The sequence below is a fragment of the Chlorocebus sabaeus genome, chromosome 25 (genome assembly GCF_047675955.1).
Source record: "Chlorocebus sabaeus isolate Y175 chromosome 25, mChlSab1.0.hap1, whole genome shotgun sequence".
Taxonomy (NCBI): domain Eukaryota; kingdom Metazoa; phylum Chordata; class Mammalia; order Primates; family Cercopithecidae; genus Chlorocebus; species Chlorocebus sabaeus.
The window spans coordinates 50914086-50940903 of record NC_132928.1 but is presented as its reverse complement, the minus strand read 5'-3'; the positions used below and the strand labels follow the sequence as shown (position 1 = coordinate 50940903).

The following is a 26818-nucleotide window of genomic DNA, read 5'->3' as shown; positions in this document are numbered from 1 at the left end:
TATAACTTTGAAATTAAAATCCATATTCACAGTAAATGCAACTTCAATTCAGGTCTTTGCTACAACAAAATGAGATTTGTAAATAACTTAGGTTTTTCTGTTTGTTTTTTAGTTGTTAAGTCGAAAAGACAAAACTACCTTTGAAAAATTAGAATATGTAATGAGTAAAGAAGATAACTACAAAAGACTCAGAGACTATATAAGTAGCTTAAAGATGACACCTTGCATTCCCTATTTAGGTGAGTTATGTCACTGTGTGTTTTTTGTTTCTAGTTGTTACTCTTCCTTAATCAGTAATTTATGTGAAATTCAAGGTATTTTTTAAATGTTTGTATCCTTTGGTAAGCTGAAAAAAATTGACTAAAGATAGTTGTTACCCTATTACCTGGAATGTATTTTCATATTAGTCTTTTGCCCTAAAGGTTTTTCATAGTCTATTATGTTTTCTTAGAGTAGGACCATATAGTAAAACAATATTTTTCAACTGTTTTAGTAATGCTTTTAAAGAATATAATAGTTTGTAGTGATGTTTAATACATTAAGGAAATTGATCAAAGTCCTTATATATAGTGAGGAGATATTTTAGTGTGAATTCTGAAGTAGTCTCAATGCATATTGGTATTGTTTACCAGAATGAAATGAGTTGATTCGCTGTCACAATTTAGCTTTGTGCTGAGACAGTTCTGTATTTCGCACCTCATCTAATTAAGAATTTATCTCTCTATTATATATCTGATAGCTTATAAGCTCAAGAAGTATTTAACCAATAACATTGTAAGATTATTTTTAACGAAATAGGAATAATACTTTGTTAGGTGTTTGAATGAAAAGAAGACCCAAATAAATTGTTCTTTTAAATAGATATGTAAATCAGGCATAAGGAAAATATATGATACATACCTAGTATATATTAAAATGAAATGATTTGATCCTATGTATAGAGTAATCAAATGATGAAGATTTGGTGTTTTCTGGTCCTCCCCCAGATTTTGTGTTTTATGAAATTACACTGAATTTCAAGATAGCTATTTCTGAGAGTAATTACAGTGTCACCTTGAAGTCTTTATAGTCTCAGTGACTAGAAGACAAAGAAGAGACAAAGGCAGTTGATACATGCCCGTTTAGCTACTATAGAACGTCAACCTTACTTTCCCAGAGAAGAGTTTAACTCTTTAGAATATTGTGGGACACCCTAGGATTGCAGAGAATGGGGACCTATTGTGTACCTTGTGTTGAAGGCAGAATACCCCTAAGCACAGTAGAGTTAATGGCCACTGCATCCCAGAATATTTTATCCTGTTTCTTTGATAAACAACTTAGGACCATAGTAAGCATGACTCTTATCAGAGAGGCTCTAAGCTGGCTATTAGGAGAAAGACATTCTGTATGTGCTTTACATTTTTGTGTTGTTGCTGTCATTCTTTGTTTTGTTTTGTTTGTTTTTTGAGACAGTCTCGCTCTGTTTCCCAGGCTGGAGCACAGAGGTGCGATCTCTGTTCACTGCAGCCTCTGCCTTCCAAGTTCAAGTGATTCTCTTGCTTCAGCCTCCCAAGTAACTGGGATTGCAGGCGTGCACCACCACGCCCAGCTAATTTTTGTATTTCTAATAGAGACGGGGTTTTGCCATGTTGGCCAGACTGGTCTTGAACTGCTGGCCTCAAGTGATCCGCCCGTCTCAGCCTCCCAAAGTGCTGGGATTATAGGCATGAGCCACCACACCCAGTGTGGTGCTCTGTGTTTTTCTATAGCCTTGGCTGTGCCCATGCTTGCAAATATAATTCAAGGAGAGAAGGAATAGGGAATATTTTCAAAAATAATGCCTTCACAATTCAGAAGAATGTATACTTTTTATAGTGTGAAGAATATTTAGACTGAGAATTGGCAATCCTCAATTCCACAGTGACTCTACAGTCCTAATTTTTCAAGTAATTGAATTTTCTTCTTTGAGCCTTATTCTCTTTACCTAGAAATAGCATGCATAGGCCAGTCGCGGTGGCTCACGCCTGTGATCCCAGCACTTTGGGAGGCCGAGGCAGGTGGATCACGAGGTCAGGAGATTGAGACCATGGTGAAACCCCGTCTCTACTAAAAATACAAAAAAAATTAGCCAGACGTGGTGGCAGGCGCCTGTAGTCCCAGCTACTTGGGAGGCTGAAGCAGGAGAATGGCGTGAACCCGGGAGGCGGAGCTTGTGGTGAGCTGAGATCGTGCCACTGCACTCCAGCCTGGGCGACAGAGCGAGACTCCGTCTCAAAAAACAAATAAAAAAAAGAAATAGCATGCATAGGACTAGAATCATGTTCTTCTTAAGGCTGGATGAGAGCATTGTGATATCTTCTTTCTTTTTTTTTTTTTTTGCGACCCAGTCTCACTCTTGTTGTCCAGGCTGGATTGCAGTGACACGGTCTCAGCTTACTGCCACCTCCACCTCCTGGGTTCAAGTGATTCTGCTGCCTCAGCCTCCCATGTAACTGGGATTACAGACATGCACCACCACACCCAGCTAATTTTTGTATTTTTAGTAGAGAGGGGGTTTCGCTATGTTGGCCAGGCTAGTCTTGAATCCCTGACCTCAAGTGATCCGCCCACCTCAGCCTCCCAGAGTGCCGGGATTATAGGCATGAGCGATCACACCCAGCTGTAGTGATGTCTTCTAATTAACTTATTTTAATATCGAGAAAACCAAGATCCAGAAAGGTGGAAGACCTGGCTCATTGTCCTAAGACCTAGTTACTGACAGGTCTGCATTCTGAAGTCTTAACCTAGAGAGCTCCAATTATACCTGCTGAACTCTCATTTTAAAATTTACCCATTTTATGATTGCTTTCCTTTTCTCATTGAAATATGTTTTTCTCAAACTAAATTTCATAATTCATATCTTCTGGAAAAAAAATTAAGATTATTTTCCTTTCAAAATGAGAAAATAATAGGAATCCTTATGCTGTGATTTCTAGTTGGGGAACTTCTTGTACTCTTGGACCTTCTTGACATTTTTCCACAGTGGAGACATCAGTACAGGATTGAAGCTGTGTGCATCTGTATATGTGCTTAGGTACACTCAGGCACTCTCATGCACACACACAGAGAAAGTTGGGGAAGAAAGCACTAGCCAAGCTGGAGTTCAGTGGAATCAGGAAAGGTTTTCTATTGGAGAATATACCTCTTCTTTCTCAGCCCTGGTACCTGAAACAAAAAGTAATCATACCTGTGGGTTAAAGCAAATGAGGAAAATGTTGAGGTACAGATGTTAATCTGGAGAAAATATTACAAGCATTGTTTTTCCTGTATCTTCCATTTTTCCTGTCATCTCCAATGACGACTCCTTTTTTCAGTTCCCTTTCATTTTATATGTTCTCATGATGCAGGATCTTACGTTCCACTCTTGCCATGTAGTTCTGCTTCACTTTATAATTAAGCTAATTTAAAAGTATCCTATTCTTGTTGTCTCCTTTTTCTCCATCTTTACTCTCTAGAAATTTTCCTGTCACCAGTGACTTCCTGGTTGAAACATTTAATAGGTGTTTCTCAAGCCCCATCTTAATTGTATGAGAGTTGGTGTCGGTTATTTCTCCTCCTGGAAATTCTCCCCAAGTAGCACCAGTCTTTCTTGGCTTCCCTTCTGCATTTCTGGCTTTTGTTTTATTGGCTGCTCTTACTCTACCTTCATCTCTTAAATGTATTCTTGAGAGGTGTCAGTCCACTTTTCTTTTTTTTTTTTTTTGTTTTTGTTTTTGTTTTTGTTTTGTTTTTGTTTTTGTTTTTCGGAGACTCTGTCATCCAGGCTGGAGTGCAGTGGCACAGTCAGCTCACTGCAGCTTCAGACTCCTGGGCTCAAGCAATCCTCCCACCTCAGCCTCTGGAGTCGCTGAGACTACAGGTGTGTACCACCAAGCACGGCTAATTTAAAAAATTTTTTTGTCGAGATGGGGTCTCACCATTTTGCACAGGCTGATCTCAAACTCCTGGCCTCAAGCAGTCTTCCCACTTCAGCCTCCCAAAGTGCTGGGATTACAGGTGTGAACTACTGGGCTCAGCCAGTCCACTTCTTTTCTTACTCTATACAATCGGAGTGATCTCATCAGGTGTTTTATATATATTCCCTGATCTTCCAAATCTAGACTAAATCTGTCTAACTTTGTATATCATTGGATATTTTATATCTATCTTTGTATCTTAGCTATCTACTTAATCCCTGGGGCCTTCTAACATTTTTAGATACTAAGTGAGAAAAATCTACAGGTATCTTCCATTCAACATGTGCAGAAGGGAATTCATCATCTCTCCTCCTTCCCCCAAACTTGATCCCCATCTTATCTCCTATAGCTTACTCTACCAGTGACCAGTGAGTGTAGTATTATTAACACTGCGGTACCACACTACAGCCTGGTGTTTTAATGCATTTCTCCTTCCTCCTTCTCTGCTTCTCATATTCACTAGTAAAATGCATGTGTCTCAGGGTTATCCAAGAATTAGAAATCAAAAGGGAAAAAAAACGGAAGGAAATTAAGACATTAAAAGAGAACATACACTATAGAATTTGCATAATTTTAGATATTGGTATTCTTCATATAGTTCATCCCTATCTGGGTATGTGCAGAAGCATCTTGATTGTGAGATTATTGGGGACTCCTTGGCATAAATATTTGGTAGACATGGGAATGGAAAATGAAACATTTATCAGATGAGTTTTTGACTCAGTTCGTTTCCGGTATGAAAATCATCCTTTTAATGTAATGACCGCTTTGCCTTATAGCAAACCTTGAGATTAAATGTATTTAATCTATTAAAATATACATAGTTTTCCTAAGAAAATGTGACACAAATCTGTTTTACAACTTTTTTACTGCTTGATTTACATCTTCGACATACGGGTTTTTTTATTGCTTATCTTCAGTACTGAAGTATACTGAAGAATGAAGATTTAACAGTAGTTTATATCTTGTTAATATTTACTTTTTTATATTGTTTTCTAATTTAAAATTAATTTGCTTGTGATTTTTAAATTTAATTTGTCTTGATTTCAGAATCCTTTTCTATTTGTGTAAAGCTAGGCTTAGTATAGTTGACAAAAACTTCAGCATTTATAAATGCTGTGCATTTGATAGGTTAGAAGTTGCCCTAAAGACAATTAAAAGATAATACTCATTATGCATATTGGTAGCTTCATTTAACTATTCCTCTTCAAGTATACAGAGTTTGCATAATGCTATGCTTTATTCATTATGTCTGCAGAGGTTCTTATGGAAAGAATATATCAATGAAAGAATGAAAGTGCATAGAAAAAAGGTAACAGCTAATGATTTCTTAACATGAGGGATATGGTCCAAACTAATAGTTTTTTCTCCCCTAAAAATGAGAACCAAAACCTACCAATTTTTGTGAAGCTTATAAAAGGGGGTAGAGGCCTATATGCTGACAGAACTCTTATTTTGATACCACCAAATTTATCTGTAGTTCAATGTGGATTAAATTATAAGAAGCAGAAATGTTTTCTTGGCTCTCAACACATCATCCCTTAAAAAATTGTCTCTTCTGTTGGTTTGCATTCAAGGTAAAAATTAGTCAGCTTGGACAATATCGTGAAAAATTCTTAGAATAAGGATATAATTTGTCTAGAGAGGAATAGTTGGCAAATCTCAAGGAAAAAATTGCTTTATAAGAGAATTATTGCTTTTAAATCTGAAAGTCATTAACAACACTTATTTGTTCTTGTCGTTGGAGAACAGTCTTAAGGGACTTGTTGAAGAATTTGGCATGGGGAGTTTTATTTTGCTGATGAGAGAAAACTAGAAGATTGTGAAAAAAATAATTTAGTTGTATGAAACATGATAAATATTCTTTAATGTGCCTTTTCTAAGCCTCATTTCTACTTTATGTACTACAAAAATGTAGTAGCTCAACCAAGAAAGCATATTTTGGCCAGGTGCGGTGGTTCATGCCTGTAATCCCAGCACTTTGGGAGGCTGAGGCGGGTGGATCACCTGAGGTCAGGAGTTCAAGACCAGCCTGGCCAACATGGCAAAACCATGTCTCTACTAAAAAATGCAAAAAGTTAGCTGGGTGTGGTGGCACATGCCTGTACTCCCAGCTACTCAGGAGGCTGAAGCAGGAGAATTGCTTGAACCCAGGAGGTGGAGGCTGCATTGAGCCGAGATCGCACTGTGGCACTCCAGCTTGGGTGACAGAGCAAGACTCCATCTCAAAAAAAAAAAAAAACAAAACCATGTTTTTTGAACCATGGAAATCAGTAAATTGTTGCAGTACTCTATACTGTTTCCTATTAAGTAGAAGCAGAATGTAACAGAAAAGTTTTTGTAAAATCTCTAGCCCTCTGTAGAATATACTCTTTTGATGGATCTAGATATGACTCATTTTTCCTATTGGAGAGAGATTTCTCCTTCCCCTTCCCCATTTAATTTTTAATTTAATATGTCAGGTTTTCATAATAGGACTTTTTTGTTAGAAGAGAAATGCTGTTCTTATAACCCTCTGTAATACAGTGTTCCTAGCCTACTGCTCTCTGCAAAGCACCCTATTTATGATATTTTCATTAATCTGTCTCCTCCTCAACAGAATGTAAGCCCCTATTTGTCTCGGTTTAAGGGTTTATCCTTATAGCATCTAGAACAAAAGTAGTCATATAATAAATGTTTCTTGGTTCAACTAATTATCCCTTTCTGGCTCTTCCCATTGTTTCAGTAATTTTGATTTAATTTCTGTTTAAACAATAAATATATTTGTGTGGCATATTTGCATGGATCAACTCAACTCCTTACCCACCCCTGATTTTTTTTGTTGTTGTTATTTTGTTTTGTTTTTGGTGCCTCAGCTGGCACCTAGTATTTACTTAGCACTGTGCTTGTTGCTAAATATATAGCAGGAGATTACAATGGGCTTTGTCCTTGCCTTTATAGAACTTAATATCTCTGTAATAACAAAGGTCCAGGATATCATTACCTCATGAATGATCTCTCCTCTTTTCTATATCCTGGTAGAGATGCATATCATTGCCTTGTGCCTTACATTCTTAGTAGTGTCCTTATCATAGTTAATGACATTTTTAAAGCGTATCTAAAATGATAAGAATCTTACCGATTTGGTTTTCAGTCGTTTTTGCATAGATTGAATTGTTAAATATTCAGTAGAATATAGTTATTTAGTTTTAGAAATTTCTAACTCATGTAAAAATATTTTCAAAAATAAGAGTTTTTTATTCATATTTCTATTCAGATAATTTCAACAAAGTCCAAGTCTTTTTGCTGATCTGTAGGAATTAAAAGGAGATTTTTCCTCTCCTTTGATGCAATTTTTCTTCAATATGTGAGGCTCTGACACTGATCTCAAAAATGCCTAATGATCAAAAAATGTCATTGGCTTTTAATTTTTTAAGTTTTATTCCATTTTTATTTCTTTAATTTGATTTGTCAATAATATACATTATAGATTACCCTATTCTTTTAATTATATGTTGTTATATATTGTATGCTGAAACAGCAGTAAAGCGTCTTCACTGATTTTCTTTTGGATTTGAGAGTAAGCTCTGACCACATGGCAGCTAGCCCCTTGTCTGTAGCCAGAATCACATCCCCATTTTCCATTACCTCATTTATGTATTTTTTTTACCCTCACTCTTTTATATATTTAAAATTCTTCTAAGTTCTTTGTTGATATGTTTCCTGAAGTTTACTTTAGACCAAAGACTTCTGAAATAAAAGAGCTGGGGGTGGGATTGTGTTAATTTCATCCCCATGTTCATAGTGTTTTCTTTAAGTGCCTTGTCTTTCTAAAAATATAAGAATAGCAGCTATACAGATCTGCATGCTAATTGTAAATGGAATCAGATTCCCCTAACAACAGTTTTGCCAGTGGTGTTTCCAACTCTGAATATTTCACAGTTTTGTAATTTTTTTAAGCAAGCTTTGGCAGGAAAATAATAATTTCAGTAACATTTATTCAACACTTAGGCCCATATAACTGACACTGTACTTTATATAGATTATCTGATACGTAACAGCAGTTTTATAAAGTAAATGATATTATTTGTATTTTACGGGTGAAAAAACTGAGACAAAGGAGATTAAATTGACTTGCTATAAAGATATGCATTTCATTCACAGCTCAAAGAAGGCATGATGGATTACATTAAAATTTGGGGTATCTGTGTTTAGGTTAAAATTTTGAGTTCATTCATCAGTCTTTCTTATAATTATGTATAGAATTATAACTTGATACCAGTTAACTCCACTGATAAAACTAAAAAGTGTCTGGGCATGGTAACTCATGCCTGTAATCCCAGCACTTTGGAAGGCCAAGGCAGGCGGATCACCTGAGGTCAGGAGTTCGAGACTAGCCTGGCCAACATAGTGAAATGCCATCTCTACTGAAAATACAAAAATTAGCTGGGTGTGGTGGCAAACGCCTGTAATCCCAGCTACTGGGGAGGCTGAGGCAGGAGAATAACTTGAACCCGGGAGGTGGAGGTTGTAGTGAGCCAAGATCGTGCCATTGCAATTCAGCCTGTGCAACAAGAGCAAAACTCTGTGTCAAGAAGAAAAAAAAACTGAAAAGTTAGCTGGTTTAAGATAAGATGGCCTTTTTTTCAGGGCAAGGTCATAGCATTGTAAGTGGAATCATTCTTTTCTTACTTGGTTATCTTTCACAGACACTAGAATAAAAAGACTAAAAACTTGTTAGGGTATAATCTTTAACTTACTACAAAGATTAAGTTAAATACATGTAAACCATATTACTTTAGGACAGATTTATAAGTTATTTGAAATGTTTTTATGATTGCAGAAGGTTTATTCTTCTTATATTACCAGCAGGAGTCCTAAGAAATACAATGCTAAGAGAATAGCACTCTCCTATCATGACTCAGAGTTAAATAAACAACAGAATGAAAATTGATCTTTATACTACCAGGCATGAAGCCCAGAGATAGTGTATTTGTAGGTGTCTACCAAATTTCAAGTTGCTATCTAATTTTGGCATTTTCCAAAATCTCAAATTTTTAAAATCTGCTTCAGAGAGGTCAAATGTTTTAGGTAATCATGGCCTCCCATTTAGTCCAGAATAGAGTCTAAATCTATTATAGGATAAAATTCATTAACTTATTAACAGTAACAACATAAAAAACCTTCCTTGACTAGACACAGTGGCTCACACCTGTAATCCCAGTGCTTAGGGAGGCCAAGGTGGGAGAATCACTTGAGGCCAGGAGTTTGAGACCAGCCTGGGCAACATAGTGAGACCCCATGTCTCACAAAGAAAATACAAAAATTAGCTGGGCATGGTGGCATGCACCTATAGTCCCAGCTACTCAAGAGGCTAAGGTGGGAGGATTGCTTGAGCCCAGGAGTTGGAGGTTACAGTGAGCTAAGATCGTGCCACTGCACTCCAACCTGGGTGACATAGTGGGACCGTGTCTTAAAAAAAAAAAGAAAAATTTTAAAAAAGAATCCTTCTATAAACCAGCTCTAAGGGAAGGTTGTAGTTCAATCTTGCCGAAGATAAGGCAAACCCATCTTTATTCCTAGATGACCTGCAAAGTAGGTAGCTCTTGGACCCTGCCTATCACACAAATGAGCTAACCTGGTCTTTCGCAAGACTGTCTTTAGGCTGAAGTTCATACTATGTCTCTAAGAAGAGTTTCTTTTTATTTGTGGTCCAGCCGCTTAACTGCCTGCTATAACAGCTGGCATGGCTCTGTTAGATTTGCAAGTGAAGATAATGTATCAATGTAATTTCATACCCGAAAACTTGGATATTGTTTTGTTTTGTCTTGTTTTTTTGAGAAGGAGTCTCACTGTGTCCCCCAGGCTTGAGTGCAGAGGCGTAATCTCGGTCCACTGCAAGCAATTCTCCTGCCTCAGCCTCCCAAGTAGCTGGGATTACAGGCACGTGCCACACCTGGCTAATTTTTGTAGAGATGGGGTTTTACCATGTTGGCCAGGCTGGTCTCGAACTCCTGAACTCAAGTGATCCACCTGCCTCAGCCTCCCAAAGTCTTGGGATTACAGGCATAAGCCACCACGCCCAACCCAGATATTGTTTTTAAAACACATTTGTTAATCACATACTCTATGCAAGGTGCTATGATTTGTACTGCAGAAAGTACGTAGATGAGTAGTAATAATATGATAGTTTAAATCTACTGAGTACTTACATGTGTCAAGCATTATTCTTAATGTTTTACCTGTATTAACTCATTTATTTGATCGTCACAAAAACCACATGAGCTAGATATTATACCCCACTTTATAGCCAGGAAAGCTGAGCCAGGAGTTTAAAAATTGCTCAAGGTAACACAACTAGCAAGTAGTAGAGCTGGGCCAGGGACCCAAGCAGTTCTGACTTCAGAACCTGAACTAACTATCATATAATACCACTGCTTATTTTCTTCTCTCAAGAAACTTAGTTGCCCAAGTTATTATGCTGTCTAGGATCTTCAGAGTAAAATAAATCAGCTCTCTGAAGGAGAGCAGAATGGGCCCATTGGCTAAGGCAGTTTAGCATTCAGCCTAGTTTTCCAAGGTTGTGTGTTGACTTTCACATTCTAGTTTTAATAATGTTCTTCTGTGAAAATTCTGTAAGACTTGTCTTTGGTAAAGTTTTGGGTGTTTAAATGAAATGAAATAGTGCTTTCAATAACTGAGATGCCTTGGTAAAGTTTTATTCACTTAAGATTTGGTATAGCAGTTAGATGCCCAGTTCCTTCCAGGAATCTTATTACAGATTCTTCGGTTCTGGAGGAAGAGGAGAGGGACTGAAAAACCAGTTTAAGAGGACCACAGGTAAAACAAAGAGTAATGCCACTATGAGGTTTGGATATTTTGTTTAATTTGTTTCACCAGAAGTTTTATTTTGAAATGTGGCAGATGAAAAACATTGGTCATGTTGATGGACTTGAGTTGTCCAAATGATTATCTTCACATTAAACCATTCCCATGCATAGTTTGCCTCACACATTTCAATTCAAGATTTTCTTTTTGCTTAAGCAAAAGTTTCATGAGCTATCTTTAAAATTTTAACTTCACAAATAAATTAAGGGAAAGTCACCTCTAAGCAGTGAATATATGTTTCTGGAAGGAAATTGTTCCAGAAAGTCACTAGTAAAGTTGTTGATTGCAGAGGCACTGTGAGACTAAGCATTACACACACTGTAAAATGAAATTAGCAGTTTGGACTAGCTATGCCCCTGTGACTTCTGCTCTGGAGCTGTTGAATTGTCAGTATTGGGAAAACAGCCAACAGTTCCTTGAATTTTAGTCCCACCTGTTCAAAGTATGCACTAATACTTGGAAAGCTGTCCAAACTTTCTGATTTGAATTGCAGATAGGTTGGGGTTTGTTTTCTTTATAATAGTAAGATCAGTAAATTAGAAAAAAAGTAGTAATAAATTAGAATTATAATTCAGATCTGTAGCACACTAAATAGTCTGCATTTTTGTAATACTGATATTGTAATACTAATATTTTGCTGATTTTAAAACTACATAAAATGCATTTCTGGAGATTTTGGTGTTCAGCATATCATATGAAGAAATATGAGAAAACTGAGAAATTCATTCATAGATTTGTCTTTATAAATTGACCATTTAAATAATGCATGCATTATTTGTGGGGGGTTTTTATTTTTAAAAATGATATTTAATACTATGGGTCATGTTGTTTTGGGAAAATCAGCATAGGATATGTTGTTAAGAATTCAGATTTAATCATTCCATGTGAAAGGCACAAATTCAGTTTGAAATAGCTTTTATTCAATGGAAGAAGTATTTTCTATTGGCAAAACTAGAGGTTTCTCCCTAATTTTCTGTCTATATTTTTATAAATAAAATGCATTATTTGGCTGAAATTTTAAAAATATGTTTTTCACTAGAAGTTAGAGCAATCTTAGATTTTAAATAAATTGTTAAGTATCTTGAACATGTTATTTAGTTATGATTTAAAATATAGCTAAGATTTGCAAATATTTACATTTTAGGAAACAAACTTTGTATTTAGTCAACATAATTTTTAAAATAACTAGGACATGGATACACATAATTTTCTGCAGTAATTGACAACAGATGAAACTACATTTATAGATTCCCCTTTTATAGTTAAGGTAAAATTCATTTTAAAAACTTTCTGTGTAGAAATAAATTGTGCCAGGTAATATACATGTAACATTTACATTTTTAAGAACTGAAAAGTACAAAGTTCTGTGTCATTTAAATTGGCGAGTGTCTCTCTTCAGTCAATAGGCTTGATCATCATCTGAACTGCTCTTAAGGAGTATGACCCGCCTCTGTATTCGGCCCAGAAAATTCCATCTTGGTGCTTGCTTCTGTAATGGCCTCCTCTGTACCATACTCCATTTAGGTTAGAATGTGCACAGGCATTGTACCACCAGCCTCCTTTATGAAAGTGGGCGCAGTTTCCTTTGAGGAAAAAATATAGATATAAACGTAAAAGTTTCTTCTAGGTGTGGTACTCTGCAATCATCAAAAACTTATTCTGCCTTTAATTTGAACTTCCCTTACTAATTCCAGTTACCTTTATCTTAGCAGTTTTAAATGTCTTCACTTTTTTTATTGCTGTTGCATCAACTAATTGAAAGATTACTTGAATTGCCTTTTTTTAAATCTTGCTCTTTGCTTGCTTAAAATGTGCCTTTTTTAAAAAAGGGGGATTTAATTTTCTAGGTAGCAGAGTAGATGCAAGCAGTGTTTATATGTGAAAGAGTTACAGAGGAAGAAATTGGGAAGGAAAGATACAGAAGAAGGTAGAAGTCTGAGGAAAACTGAATTTTCAAAATAAAATAGCAAAAAATAATACAAAGTAAAATAAAACCAGCAGTCAAATGGGTTTCTGTAAATAAGACATAAGTTATGGTCATATCTCTCTTCTTTTCTTGTTTACCAGTGTGAAATTGGTTAAAATAAAGACCTGTGTGCTGTTTGCCAAAATACAGCTGGAGAGAAAAACCAGTTTGGGGCAGGGATAGGGGAGAATTGTTGGGGGAGAATCTGTTTATCAGGACCAGAAAGCTGGGTTAAAAAGTCAAAAGCATATGAAAACTAAATTTGAAATTATGTGGATGGTCTAGTTGTTTCTTTCTAATGAAAATACTAATTTCCCCTCTGCTTCAAGCTTTTTTGCTATTCCTATGCCACATGTTACAGTCATCTTGGTTTTCCCCCTCAAAGAAATGCTCTTACACCATGTATCCAGATGGCTTGCATCCTTCACTCCTTGCAAGTCTTTATTCAAATGTTACTTTCTCACAGTAGCTTTTCCTGGCGAACCCATATAAAATAGCCCCCATCCCAGGCCTTGCTGCCCACCACTTTCTATTTTCTTACTTAGTTTTATTTTTGAGAGTACTTATTGCCACCTAACAAATTGTTTTGTCTCTCCTCCAGTGAGTAAGCTCCAAAGGGCAGGAACTTTATTCACTGTTACATCCCCAGCACCTACAACAGTGCCTGGCACATGGTAGGTGTTGTTATGAATTGTAGGCACTTGCACTTTATTTCCAGATGAATGTGTTTCTGTTTTGCTTTGTGTTTTTTTCCTAGAACTTTGTTTTTCACATAGATCACACTTTGGGATTGCCTTATAGAAGAGATCTTAAAAGCTATTTCTTTCAGTAGGTTATATTTCCTGTCACAGTGACCAAAACTGACCTTTTTGAAAAGACTTTAGTAGCATATATATTAGTAGATTCTATTTAATGTATAGAAGATGATTATTCTACAAAGAATGAAAGTTTTTCATACTTACCTGCATACATATCTTTATCTCTGTCCAGTGTGGTGAATTGTTTACCATTATGCCACATCATAGAATCCCCTGCATTTCCCTGGTAAGTTCCCAGGCGCAGTCTATAGAATTCACTTTCGGGTTCCAGACGAAAGCTGCTGTATTCTGCATAGACTTTTTTATCACTCCAGTCTTCTAATTCAATCAGTAACTTGTAATTATCTTGATTGCTAAGCATATAGATATTTTCCAGTCCAAGCCAATATTCTCCGTCAATGTTTCCAAACCCTTTCTGTTAATAAGTGAAGAAACATGAGTGCATAAATAAGTATATAGTAAACATTTTTATAGATAAGTGTTAAACATTCAATAGCATAAAGATATTGGCCATTTAAGTGGTAATGTGAGCTTCCATTTTAGTTGGTCACTTGAGGTTTATAAGCCACACATTGTCATTCTGTTTTTGTTTTTGTTTTTGTTTTTGTTTTGCTTCTAATGTGTCAGTAATCATTTGCAGACCTAGCTTCAAATCCTACAAATTAAGACAAAGGCAAATGAGAATAAAATTTATCCATAGCTACTAAAAATATTAGCTAGTATACTACCCAGATCCTTAAAAAGGGTTCCTGGTCTCTCTGATGTTCATTTAAAGAGCCCAGCATTTCTTTCCTAATAGTAATTTTTGTAAAGTAGTAAGTATAAGTCATCCAAATTGAAAGGGATCATTTTAAAGTATATCTTCTGTTTTCTTTTTACAATTTAATTTTCACTTTAAAACTAGAGATGAGAATCATTTTTTTGACAGATGTAGATAATGAAAAAACATATGGATAGTTATTTTTAACTGTGTATCTTATTTATTGCATAGCATCTTGTTTCTTGCATTATTGCAAGAATGGATTTGTTTTACCTCCCTTAGGACTGCATCACTGATTTACCTTATAATTTTCCCAATTTCTGAAGAAGTTGACAGAGCCATCTGTTCTTTTCTGAATAACAGTCCAACCCCCAGGATCCAAACTGTTTTCACACCATAACTGCATTGGTCCATTGCTGTTTTCAGGTTTAATCATATAAATCCCACTGACCGAATGCCCAGCTTCTTTTGCTTGCTGACAGTCTTTGAATGGTCCTATAATTTAAATATCATTTATTATCAGCAAACTTAATATGAGAAGAGACGTATTAAAAGTTTTTAATCAAGATTCTTACCTTTGTGTCTTTGTTTACAGTTAACCACTGTCTATCATATATAGAATATTATAAAATATAAACTAAATAAAAGGGTGACTCCAGTTCTATCTGGAACATTAATTTGTTTTGTTTTCATCTGTTCTTTTCTTTGTCCATATATATATATATATTTTTATATATTGTTATAATCCTAATACATGTAGAAAATTGGATTGTCTTAACATTTTCATGCAGCTATAGTCTCCATTCTGGCTGCATAGTAGTCCTTGACATTGATATATTTTTATCTCTCTATCATTGGACATTGAGGTCTTACGATTTTTGCTATTATAAAAACACTGCACAAAGTGTCTTCATTCTTATTGAATTCATTTTTTAATATTATAAAAATGCTGAGGGATCGATCTGTTGGATCAGAGGATATCAACTTATTCATAGTCCTACATAGTACCCAAGTCACAGTTTTGGAAATTTGATTTCAGTGGAACATACTAGTACCTTGAGATACTCATTGCAAATGGGGTCAGTCAAATAAGTTTTAGAAATGCAAAATATTATGTTTTCCTTTTGGAAATTCTCAATGTGCATTCACATATTAAAGACTGAGAAGCCCTGAAATAAACCAGATGCCCAAACTCATAGAATCTTAAATTTCCCCCAGCAACACTTACTAACAGCCCATGAGAATACATTTCAGGAATGTTAGCATAAATGCCTATCTAAAGAGTTGTATCACTCTATATGACTAATACTAGTTTTCTCATTTAACCTACAGTTATCTGGTGATACTTTATAGATGTTCTAGAGATAGAATAATTAATTAAGGTCATGGATCATAGAAGATGGTAAACCCTAGACATAAATCCCTATCTAATCCCAGAATCTCTTCTCTGAACTGCTGTGTTGCATGCATTTGCCCTCGTGTTATTTCATAGTTTTAGGTATTTTCCATTTTTAATCCACTGATAATTTCTTCAAATTTTACAAATTTTGTGAAATTGCTTTTAGGGTTTCTGACTCTTGAACTTGCGATTTCCACATTTTTGGATCTAGTGAATATTCTTTAGTTTCATCCTTCTCCAGTGTTTCAAGCCTTTTTTATAAACATGCAAAATATATTAACGGATTTAGAAAAAAGAATTACCCTAAAGATCTCTTAGAACAAAAAATGTATAAAAATTCTGATTGTCAAATTTTATATTTTACTAGAAATATGTGAGAGTTCAGTCAAGTAAAGTCCTTACAAGAATTTCTGTACTATAAGGTTAATAGGATTGTTGAAATTTTGAGAAATGTGTTATCTGTATTTTGCCAGATATGTTCAGTATTCCTTTTGGGTCTTATTGGGATAGAATTAATCTCATTGGGTAGTTCCACAACTATAACAATAGAAGGGGTTCTTAGAGACTACGAGCTCTTCCTTGTAGATAATTCCTTGAGGACAGAGACTTTTTTTTTTTTTTTTTTTTTGACTTCATGTCATCAGTGTTTAAACCCTTAGGAAACTGTCCATAATTTTTTGTTAATTAAATTACTCATTTTAAATACAAGGAAACTGAAAACTACACACAAAAATCAAGAGGACCTCAGTTTCTCTAGTCCACATGTTTATTATAGTTCATTGATATTTTTCTGTCTTAAATTTTTAAAAATTATAATGCAATGTCCATAAATAGACTAATAAAAATTAGAGAAACTGGAAAGCCTTATTTATGGTGTCTTTCTTGGGTTATATTTATTTTAAGTATTGTATTTTTTAGTTCCAGAGTTTCAATTTGATTCTTTTTTTCATAGTTTTTATTTCTCTTTTGAGATGCCCTATCTTGCATTCATTATAAACGTATTTTCCTTTAAGATATTGAAAATAGCTATAACCACTACTTTAAAATTACTGTCCTTTCAGTCAAGTTTGCTGAGTTTTTATCATGAATGGATTTTGGATTTTTTCAAAGGCTTTTAAAATCTTTTTTCTTTTTAAATTTCTTTTCTAACTAGATACATCACAGGAATCAAAGGCTTTTTATCTGCCTACTGAGATGATGATAGGGTTTTTCTTTTTGTTGTTGTTAGTACACGAATTACATTGAATATACATATATATTATGTATATTATATCTAATCTATATTAGAACAAAAAAGTGTATATATTAGAAGAAAATATATAAAATATGTATATTAGAACAAAGAATGTATAAAAATTCTTATTGTCAAATTTTATATTTTACTAGAAATATGTGAGAGTTAAGTAAAGTTCTTATAAGAATTTCTGTACTATAAGGATAAGAGGATTATTGAAATTTTGAGAAATGTGTTATTTATACTTTACCAGATACACACACACACACACACACACACACACACACGATTTTGGGTTTTGTTTTTTTAGAGTCTGTTGCCCAGGCTGGAGTGCAGTGGTATAATCATAGCTCACCACAGCCTCAAACTCCTGGGCTCAAGTGATCCTCCCACCTCAGCCTCCCAAGTAGCTAGGACTACAGGCACGTGCCACCATGCCTGGCTAATTTTGTATTTTTTTTTTTTTTCTGGAGAGACGGGGTCTTGGTATATTTCCCAGGCTGGTCTTGAACTCCTGGTCTCAAGTGATCCTCTGACTTCAGCCTCCCAAAGTGTTGGAATTACAGGCATGAGCCACTCCACCCAGCCTTTACATTGATTGTATTTTGAATGTTAAACCAACCTTGTGTTCCTGGGATATATTCAACTTAGTGAAAGTATTCAGAGCCCTTAACACTATACCTAACAAAGTAGTCATCATCGGTAATTGTCTGTTCTTTTGTTTCTCTTTTATTCCTCATCTTAACACATAATTGTAGCTTATTTAATAATTTAAGTAGCTTATTTAATATCTGCTTATTTAATAAAGCTCACCAAAGATGAATGTACGGTCATTTCTACTGCAGATAAATATTACTGAAAAACCTCATGTTCTGCAAATACATGCATTAAACATAGTAGCTAATTTTAGCTATTAACATAATTTATATTCAGCTGCAGTTACCTGTGGCACAAAACATTAATATGTTTGGAAAAAATCCCATGTAAACTAATATAACCTCTCTGTTTTGCTACCACTATTCTCCTTTTCACTGGTTACATATGGGCTACTTCACATTATAGGAAACATGCATTGTAGTCAAGTAGGAAGAAGGGTAAAGAGCTTGTATTTCAGAAAAGATGAAATTTACAGAATTTTAATTTCTTATGTGGGAGTGAGATGGAAGGAAAAGTGAATTATGACTCCCAGGTTCATTCTTAGATTATTTCATGTAATGCAGGTAGTATATTTGTTTACTTACAGTATTCATAGACAAGGACTTTATCTTTCAGTGTGTATTCACAGTTTGAGCCCCCTTAGAAATTCAGATATGTAGTTACAAAACTACGTGATTCCTAGTAGGCGTGGTTCCCAGAATTCCCTTAATTCTGCATTATTCTTTCAAGAAATGTCCTTTCTGCATCTACTATAGGCTAAGGACTGTTTTAGGCTCAAGGGATAAAGAAACAACCTTAGAGTCAAGTGCAGGGTGGGAGAAGTCGCAAGAGAGAATTCCACTGTAATGTGACAAGTACTTTGATGGAGTTATGTAGGGCATGTGATAGCAAAGTCTAAGAACTAGCTGAGATCTCTAAGGAGCATCGCTCTTACTTTAAAACCTGTTAGTATTATAGTTAATGCATACATGAAAGTAGTTTTGTTACAACATATAAATATTTATCTCATTTTATGAATTTGCATATTCTGTAAATGTTATCTTTGTATTGCTTATTCTATGAATATCATTTTCATAAATGTTTACTATGCATTCATTTGAGTATAGTTTTGACAGTTTACATTTAAGTATATATTCAAAGGTTGGACTTTTATTAGATTATTTGCTTTGCTGCAGAATATTTAGAAACATCAGTATTCTGAATGTTGACAGAATATTTGTCAAGTATCATTTGTTCCATAGAGCTATACTCATTTTCTGCTATTTAATAGACACTCAGCTGTTTAAAGCCAAATGGAGAGTTCTGAGTTTTCTGAATCCAGCTTTGATTTGATAAGACTTCAATTATGCAAATTTAAGATTACCTTCAGCTTTAATTTTCAACCTATTTTTTGCAGTGGGCTTTGTGTTTACAGTGGTTATCTGCTAGACTTAGGAAAATGTAGTTGAAGTTATTTTCCAGAACATATGAATAAAATTTAGCAGTGCATAAAGCTACTTTTTTCTCCTCAGTAAAGATATTAAATATCGAATTCAGTATTTATTTGTATTTCTAAACATACCATTAACCTGTCCTAGTCCAGTGTATGTTGTTGATCCTAGCAGAAATATTTTCTCATTATTACTTGCAAATCCTATTTACTTTCTGCCCTAAAATTAGACTTATCTATTGTCCCTATCTTAAATGTTTTCACTGCTTTTTCTGTACCATAAAAAACATTGCTTGATAGAAATTGTTAAATGACAAATAGAAAATTTTAAGCTTTATTCTTGAGAAGCCAGATTTAATTTACAGGTTTGCATATTTTCAGAAATAAATTGATCGACATGTGAATCAGGAATTTGTTCATGGTGATTCAAAAGGTATAAACTGGAATTACCTTTCTTTTAAACTAAGCATAGTATTAACTTTTTTTGCAAGAGTCTTCTCAAAGCAGGCAACTGGAATTCTGTACATTGAATTTGAAGAACCAGTCTCTCTGTTCCTCAGTTTATGTGAGGATTAAAGTTTACATAGAGCTAATGAAACCATATTAATACCTCTGATTTATAGAAAGAAAAATGTTGACCAGTCATGCCACATTATTTCCCAAGACGTATTTATTAAGAACCCATATCTTGAATAGAACAGTGAGTTAAAAAAGAAAAAAGGATTTCATACTTTGAATAGCAGCTTTACTGGGAGCCATCTGTAGCATATGTGTTCTTTTTCTGTAAAAAGAACTTTTTAATTATAAAATTACAAAGAGAATCCTTTTTGTGACAAGAGAAACAGTAAACCAATTCAGAGCTTTCAAATTATTGGTTACCAAGTAGGATCTTTTGAGAGCTAAACTTTTCAGTTGAGTTGTGCATTAACTTTCAGATAAATATATTCAACATTTCTGGAGTGGGACGTTTGAGACAAATACTTTCTAAAGTGACAGTAGGGTCTTTCTGTAATAATATGAATTACTTAATTTATTAATCTGTATGTTTAAACTGTATTTAGCAAACCAAACTTTTATTTTTTTAATTATTAAAGAATGTATCAATTATTTTCTCATAACTGGCTAATACAGTCATTTTCCAACAGCACCTTGGCTTAACTAGTTTTTTTGTTTTGTTTGTTTTGTATTAAATGTTAGTATAAGTATTCCACTGAAACCAATTATACCCAAAAGGTGTGTTAAGAAGCATTATAAATAATTTGAAAAATGTAAATATTTGGTGATTTAAAATAACCCTACCACTAAAAAGCATATTTTTAGTTTCTAATGACTACTTTACAAGTTTAACTTTGTTTGTTTGTTTGTTTGTTTGTTTGTTTTTGAGACGGAGTCTCACTCTGTCGCCAGGCTGGAGTGCAGTGTCGTGATCTCGGCTCACTGCAACCTCCGCCTCCCAAGTTCAAGTGATTCTCCTGCCTCAGCCTCCCAAGTAGCTGGGATTACAGGCGCCCGCCACTACAAAGTTTTAATTTTTTAAGCTTACCATTTATGTCCTCATAAACCTAATATGACAAGGAAAGACACATAAAGGGAAGTGTATAACATATGTAATAATTAACGGTGGTCAAACCATGCCAGATCATACACAAAACACTTCTACCTGCACCCCCTCATTTAATCATCACAACAATTTATTTACAAAAGAGGCAACTGAACCCCAGAAAGCTTCACCAGAATCCAAGTTTACTGATATTCAGATCTATGCTTTTACACATGGTGAAGGAACTTTCTCCACTCAGCTCTCCTACAAAGAATAAACTTATTTTTATAAATATGCTATTTGTAAAAGAGTAATGTTTTATTTTATAAAAGACTAACCCAAAATGCAGGCACCAAATAACATTAACAGTTAAGAATTTCATTGATTGCAACTTGTCAGGCTGATTATTACATGCTCAAACATTTTGTTTTTAAGGTAGAGAAGAAGGTAATGTGTTTGAGAAATGTTTTTTATCTAAATACTATGTTTTATAAATTCATGGGTTTTTTTGAGGTAGATTTTTCTTATAACCATTTTTAAAGAAAATAAAAGATTGTCATAACACCTTTTATAAAATGTGATATGCATAATAATTTACCATCTTCACCATTTTTAAATGTACAGTTTATTGGCATTAAGAACATTTATATTGCACAGCCATCACCACCATCCTTCTCCAGAACTCTTCATCTTGCAAAACTGTAACTATTAACCATTAAACAACTCCCCATTCACCCTCCCCATAACCTCTGGCAACCACAATTCTACTTTCTGTCTATGAATTTGACCACTCTAAGTACTTCATATAAGTAGAATCATACAGTGTTTATCTTTTGTAACTGGCTAAACACCTCTTAAAATATACATTGTTGTATATTTTCACCTTATGCACGTAGAGACTTTAGAATGACCACGTACCTACATGTAAAGTACAGTAATAGGAATTTCTTGGTGCCAGAGCATACATAAGTACACCAGTAGCCATCCATCTTTACCCTTTTTATGCAAGCACCTTAACAGCCTGAGACATCTTTTTCCAGAGAGACGTAAAAATAACATAAGTGAATAATTGAGCACATTATGTAAAGAAAATAGCTAGCCTATTTGTTGTTGCTTGTAGTAATTTAATTTAGTAAGAATCACACAATACTAGAATTTGAAAAGGATATTAGAATAATCCAGTCCAGCACTCTCATTGGACACATGAGAAAACACAAACTGGCAGTGACTTACCCAAGGTTACATAACAAAGGTAATGGTGGAACCAGTGGTTCTTAATTCCATGCTCTTTCCCTTATGTGTTCATTAATGTACTAATTAGTGTAGTAATTCTTATGGTGTAGCAAATTATGCCTTTGAATTTAAGAGATCAACATTTATAGAGTAAAATAAGTAAAAAGTTAATGTTTACATAAAAATAATGAATAACAGAAAAAAGTTACATGCCCTTAATTTTTGCATTAAAGAAAGGTTTATTGGGGATAGGTTCACGATTTTTTCATTAAAACAAAATGTGTTTAAGAGGACTTTTGACATACTAAATCCGTAACATGAGGTTTAATTCTGTAGCATTAGTGGGGTTTTTTTATACTAATGCTCAGTGTATAATAAAACATAGAATTGGTATGTTTCATTTTGTATAAACATTTTCTTAGAAAAGTTTGTCAGTGTTTAAAAATGTGAATAATGATTTCTGCTAGAATTGGTTATGCCATCCACTCAAGCTTCAGGGATCACGTAGAATACTCCTTGGCAGTTGTCTTCATACTTATGTAATCGTATACCTCATCAGTTAAAAAAAATTCACACAGCTCAATTATGTTTGTTTATAACTTACGTATACAAACTACTGATAAATTATATAAAAGCTTACATAAAACAAAATTTTTAAAGGATATCAAAAGCAATTTTCTGTTTTTCATTTCTGTACCCAGTGGATAACTTAATACACCGCATTTTCCTTTGGAAATCAAAGGGGTTGAGGTTTGTTTGTTTGTTGTTGTTGTTGTTGTTTGAGTCTCACTCTGTCACCCAGGCTGGAGTGCAGTGGTACGATCTCAGCTCACTACAGCCTCCGCCCCCCAGGTTCAAGTGATTCTCCTGCCTCAGCCTCCTGAATAGCTGGGATTACAGGCATGTGCCACCATGCCCAACTAATTTTTGTATTTTTAGTAGAGACAGGGTTTCACCATGTGAAACCAGAGTCTCAAACTCCTGACCTCAAGTGATCCCATCTGCTTCAGCCTCCCAAAGTATTGAGATTACAGGCATGAGCCACCATGCCCAGCGAGGATATTAATAATGATCATTATTTACCTAATTTAATGATACTCTGGCCTATTGCTACTATAACTTAGAACAGTATAAAATGAACAAATCCAGTATGATATAGCATATTACTTTCATGAGGGTCTTTGGAATGACAATTTTAAGAAGCTCTATAAAAATGTTACCAAATCAGCTAACACATATTTAGCAACTGCAGATAAGTATGAGATAAGACACAGTAACCATCTACCAGGAAGGAGCTTATAATATAGTTGAAAAGCATCTTAGTTAGATGTATTCTGAGTGTATGTAAAGATAACTGGTAATTCAAGAGGGACTATACATAATGTCTTACATGTGTTACAGAGAGTAGAGGTATTCATGGAGAGGAACAATCACTTCAAACCTGTGGGAGTCAACAAGGGCCTCAAGGAGGAGTTGCATTTTATTTATTTGGTTGGTTGGATGGATGGATGGTTGGTTTGGCTTGAGCCTTATTCTTTGAGTAGGCAGAAAGCTTGGAAAATATTCAGGGGAAAATGAGTGGATTTATTTTATTGGAACAGATGGTTTTTGTGAAGGAAACTAGTGGAAGGTCCACTAGGAAAGTAGGCTTGAGTCTTTAGGAGGACATTATACTTAGCCAGACTAAGTAAATTGGACTTTTTCTGTTTGCAGAAAGCAGATATGTAAGTAGTTTAAGAAGATGGATCTGCTGGCAATGTAAATATATTTTGATGGAGAGAGAAAACAGAGTTATACCAGTTGGCAAGCTATTATACAGTTCATAGTGAGAACTAACATTTGAGTGCCGGGCACTGTTCTAAGCACTCTTCAATTGTTAAATCTTACGAGGTAAATACTGTTATTCCCATTTCACAGGTAAGGAAACTGAGGCACAGGATAATTTTCTTTCCCCGAAGATCACACAGCTGGTAGCCTATGGAGTCTCTGCCTTCTGGCTGCTGCTGTGGATCATTTGAATGTAAACGAGAGTTCTGGCTGTGAATAGAAATGAGGGACATGCACACAGGAGACCAAAAAGGAGACCTGGGTAGAATTCAGTGGCCTATGTATGGGGCAGCTGGGGAAGTGTCAAAGATGAGCCAGCCTCATTTGGAAAGGGGTGACAACATTAACCAAAACAGAGATGTTGAGATCAAATGGGGAAAGACAGTTAACTATCTTCCAGAAGCATTCAGACCAACAAGTAGACAGACATATCAATAACTAACTTCAGTGTAATATCATATAGAAAACATGTTTAAGAAATAGTCAGTGATTTGGGGAAAGAGCCACCTAGGTATGTTTGTTTGAATCTGGGCAGTCATAACATCAAAGGTATTATTTGAGTTAAGCCTCGAGATCTGCTAAATTGACAGATAAGCTGAAAGAAGGTGTTTCAATAAAGAGTAGCATTTGAGATAATGATGAAATACCCAAATGCTAACATCTAGCTTTTGTTAAATCAGGAGGGAGAGCTCCATTCAGGAATCATCTGAGCAGTGGTGATACTTGAAGCCAAATATTCTAAAGTAGAGTATCTTGAAGAAAGACTTTAAGGCATAGAAGGAAGAAGATGCCAGTGAAGGACCTAAAGAAATAGGAAGGAAGGAAGAATATTAAAATGGAGAAGGCCAGGAAAGCAGGGCTGTGAACAGCCAAGTGGTATTCACTGACAGAGATGAAACCACTTCGTGATATATTTCTTTCTAGTTTTGTTGTTTTTATTGTTATTGTTTAAAATTATTTCATAGTATATGTTTTATAACCTGCCTTTTCAATGAGTGAATGAGCTGCCATTTATTTACTCATTGCTTTGGGGCATTTGGGTTTTCCCTTCCACTCTTAGGAAGCAAATCAGCTTGTAAAGGATTCTGGGGAATGAGTTATAAGAAAATGGATACAAGTGTAAAATAAATATCAGAAAGTTAGCAGTGGGTATAGTAAACTGAAACAAAGATGAATTATTCATCTTTGCTTTCTGGACAGCTAGATCAGTGACTGATGTTGAATGCATGAAGAGAGAAAGAAATGAAATTTAAAAGTGGAGTTTGGAATCATGCATGATCAATGCAATCTTTTTTTTATAGTAATGAACATTTATGTTTCTTAGTATACACAGTACTAATTGTTTAGCCTTGGAAATAGGAGCGATACCTTTTCTTCTTGAGGCTGAGGGCAAGAGGTATGGCTTTTGTACAGATGCTTTCAAGATAAGAAAGAACAAAACTCAGGACCTGATTAGACTTACTCAGTATGGTAGTAGATGAGTCATCTGCTGAGAGTGAAGATAATGAGGTGTGATTATAGCTTGAAGAGAGTGAAAGCAAAATTTTACGTGTTTCTTTTGAAGAAGATGATGGTACAAGCAGCAGGAGGTAAATAAAAGAATTGTTGGGTAGCAGCGACGACCCAGCTAGAAGCTGATAGGATGGTTATGGCGCACAGGAGTGGTTCGGAGGGGAGCATGGATTTATTCAAGAATAGTAGCCCCTCAATTATAAGAACTTGGATGGAAGACTTTTTTTTCACAGAGTACACTAAGTTTTTATAACCTTCTAGAAATTCAGAGCTGGAAGAGGAGATGTATTTAAGTTCAACTTGATGATATTAATAAAAAACAAAAATAGAAATTTTATTGTACATGTGTAATAACATCACAAAATGAAGAATAAGCTTTATTATGAGCATTGTTTGATAAAGCATAAAAATATTAACCTCATACTCCCACGTTTTACAGTAAGAGGTTACTCACCTTCATTGATGAAAGTTACCGGTGGTATCTTGAAAGGGCTTTTGGTGGGAGAAGTTGCCAGATCAGGTGGTGGCATTAAATCTCTGGGATAACCTGGATCCCTCTGAATCTCGTTACCTCCCAACAAACCAGGAGTATACTGATGGCTGTTAGGAATATGTTGTGGCACCACCTGGACAAGTGGGGGAGACACATGGGTGTCTTGTCGGGAAAATATCCTCAAGCACTGTTCTTCCAACAAAGTGATCATCACAGATTGGTTATTGACAAGATCTGTCAAGGAAGCATATTTCACCTCTAGTTCCCTGTACCTTGTTGCCATCTTCAACATTTCTGTGGTGACATTGAGGATTTTGTTTTCCAATTGGGAAAGTTCAAGTGAATTATCCCTCTTACGGATAATCTCATGTAATAGTTGCATGTAGAGTTGAGTAACACGAGAGTTCATGTTACGGCTTTCCTTTCTCAGCAGCTTTACCTCATTCACAATGTTTCCATCTACATCCACCACCAGTTGCAGAACATCTATCTCCCGCTTCTGCCTGGAGAGCACATCCTTCAGGTTTTCAAGGTCCATCCTGGTGATCATGTCTTTAATGGTACTTGCATCTTGCCCTTTGGTGTTGACACAGATTGGCCCTGTTATTCTTTGTTCAGGTACCAGGAATGTGTATGCACATTTCTTTGCTTCCTCTTTACCATCTGTGGCGCGAGGGTATCTTCTCTGGTTTATCTTTTTAATTTTGAATTGTCCACCTCTGCAATGTCCAACGTCCACTAGTAGGAAGAATAGCACACCTAGGGTCCAGGTAAAAGCCTTCATTTTGAAATGAGGTTGTAAATGATGTCTTTTGAAAAACAAATCAGTGAAGGGGAAAAAGCAAAAAGAATTCATGTTAATCTACATTAAAGTCAGTAATATTAAAAACTATCTGAGGGAAAGCTGAATATTGGTGTTAATAAATTAGGCTATAATTAACTTTATTAATTTCTTAATTTTAATATTAAGTTGTAGTACTTTGGCATTTGTTTAAAAATTAGGTTTCAGAGAATAGCTCTTTCAGCTATCACCTTATTGTAATGCTTTTTGTTCCCCAGTTTATTGAGCAGATTTTGGTCAGTGTCCACTCTGTGCAAAGGTACATTGC

At 35.1% G+C, this 26818-nt stretch overlaps 2 protein-coding genes across 5 annotated transcripts in view; one reads left to right on the top strand and one right to left on the bottom strand.

Moving 5' to 3' along the window:
• RALGPS2 (Ral GEF with PH domain and SH3 binding motif 2) overlaps window positions 1-26818 on the top strand; it is a 182867-nt gene that overhangs the window by 101236 nt on the left and 54813 nt on the right. For all 3 annotated transcript variants that reach the window (XM_007989357.3, XM_007989356.3, XM_037985901.2), the window contains one exon: window positions 113-239. In XM_007989357.3, the coding sequence (XP_007987548.1) occupies window positions 113-239 (127 nt within the window). The remainder of the gene's footprint in view (window positions 1-112; window positions 240-26818) is intronic.
• The window catches only part of ANGPTL1 (angiopoietin like 1), a 31760-nt gene continuing 12034 nt past the window's right edge, over window positions 7093-26818 (bottom strand). Inside the window, exons 2-5 of one of the 2 annotated variants that reach the window (XM_073011739.1) lie at window positions 25671-26518; window positions 14687-14880; window positions 13770-14040; window positions 7093-12424 (exon numbers count right to left, since the gene is read on the bottom strand). In XM_073011739.1, coding sequence (XP_072867840.1) covers window positions 12237-12424; window positions 13770-14040; window positions 14687-14880; window positions 25671-26493 — 1476 coding nt within the window. In that variant the 5' untranslated portion in view covers window positions 26494-26518 and the 3' untranslated portion in view covers window positions 7093-12236. The remainder of the gene's footprint in view (window positions 12425-13769; window positions 14041-14686; window positions 14881-25670; window positions 26519-26818) is intronic. The other variant, XM_007989353.3, reaches the window with a different exon arrangement.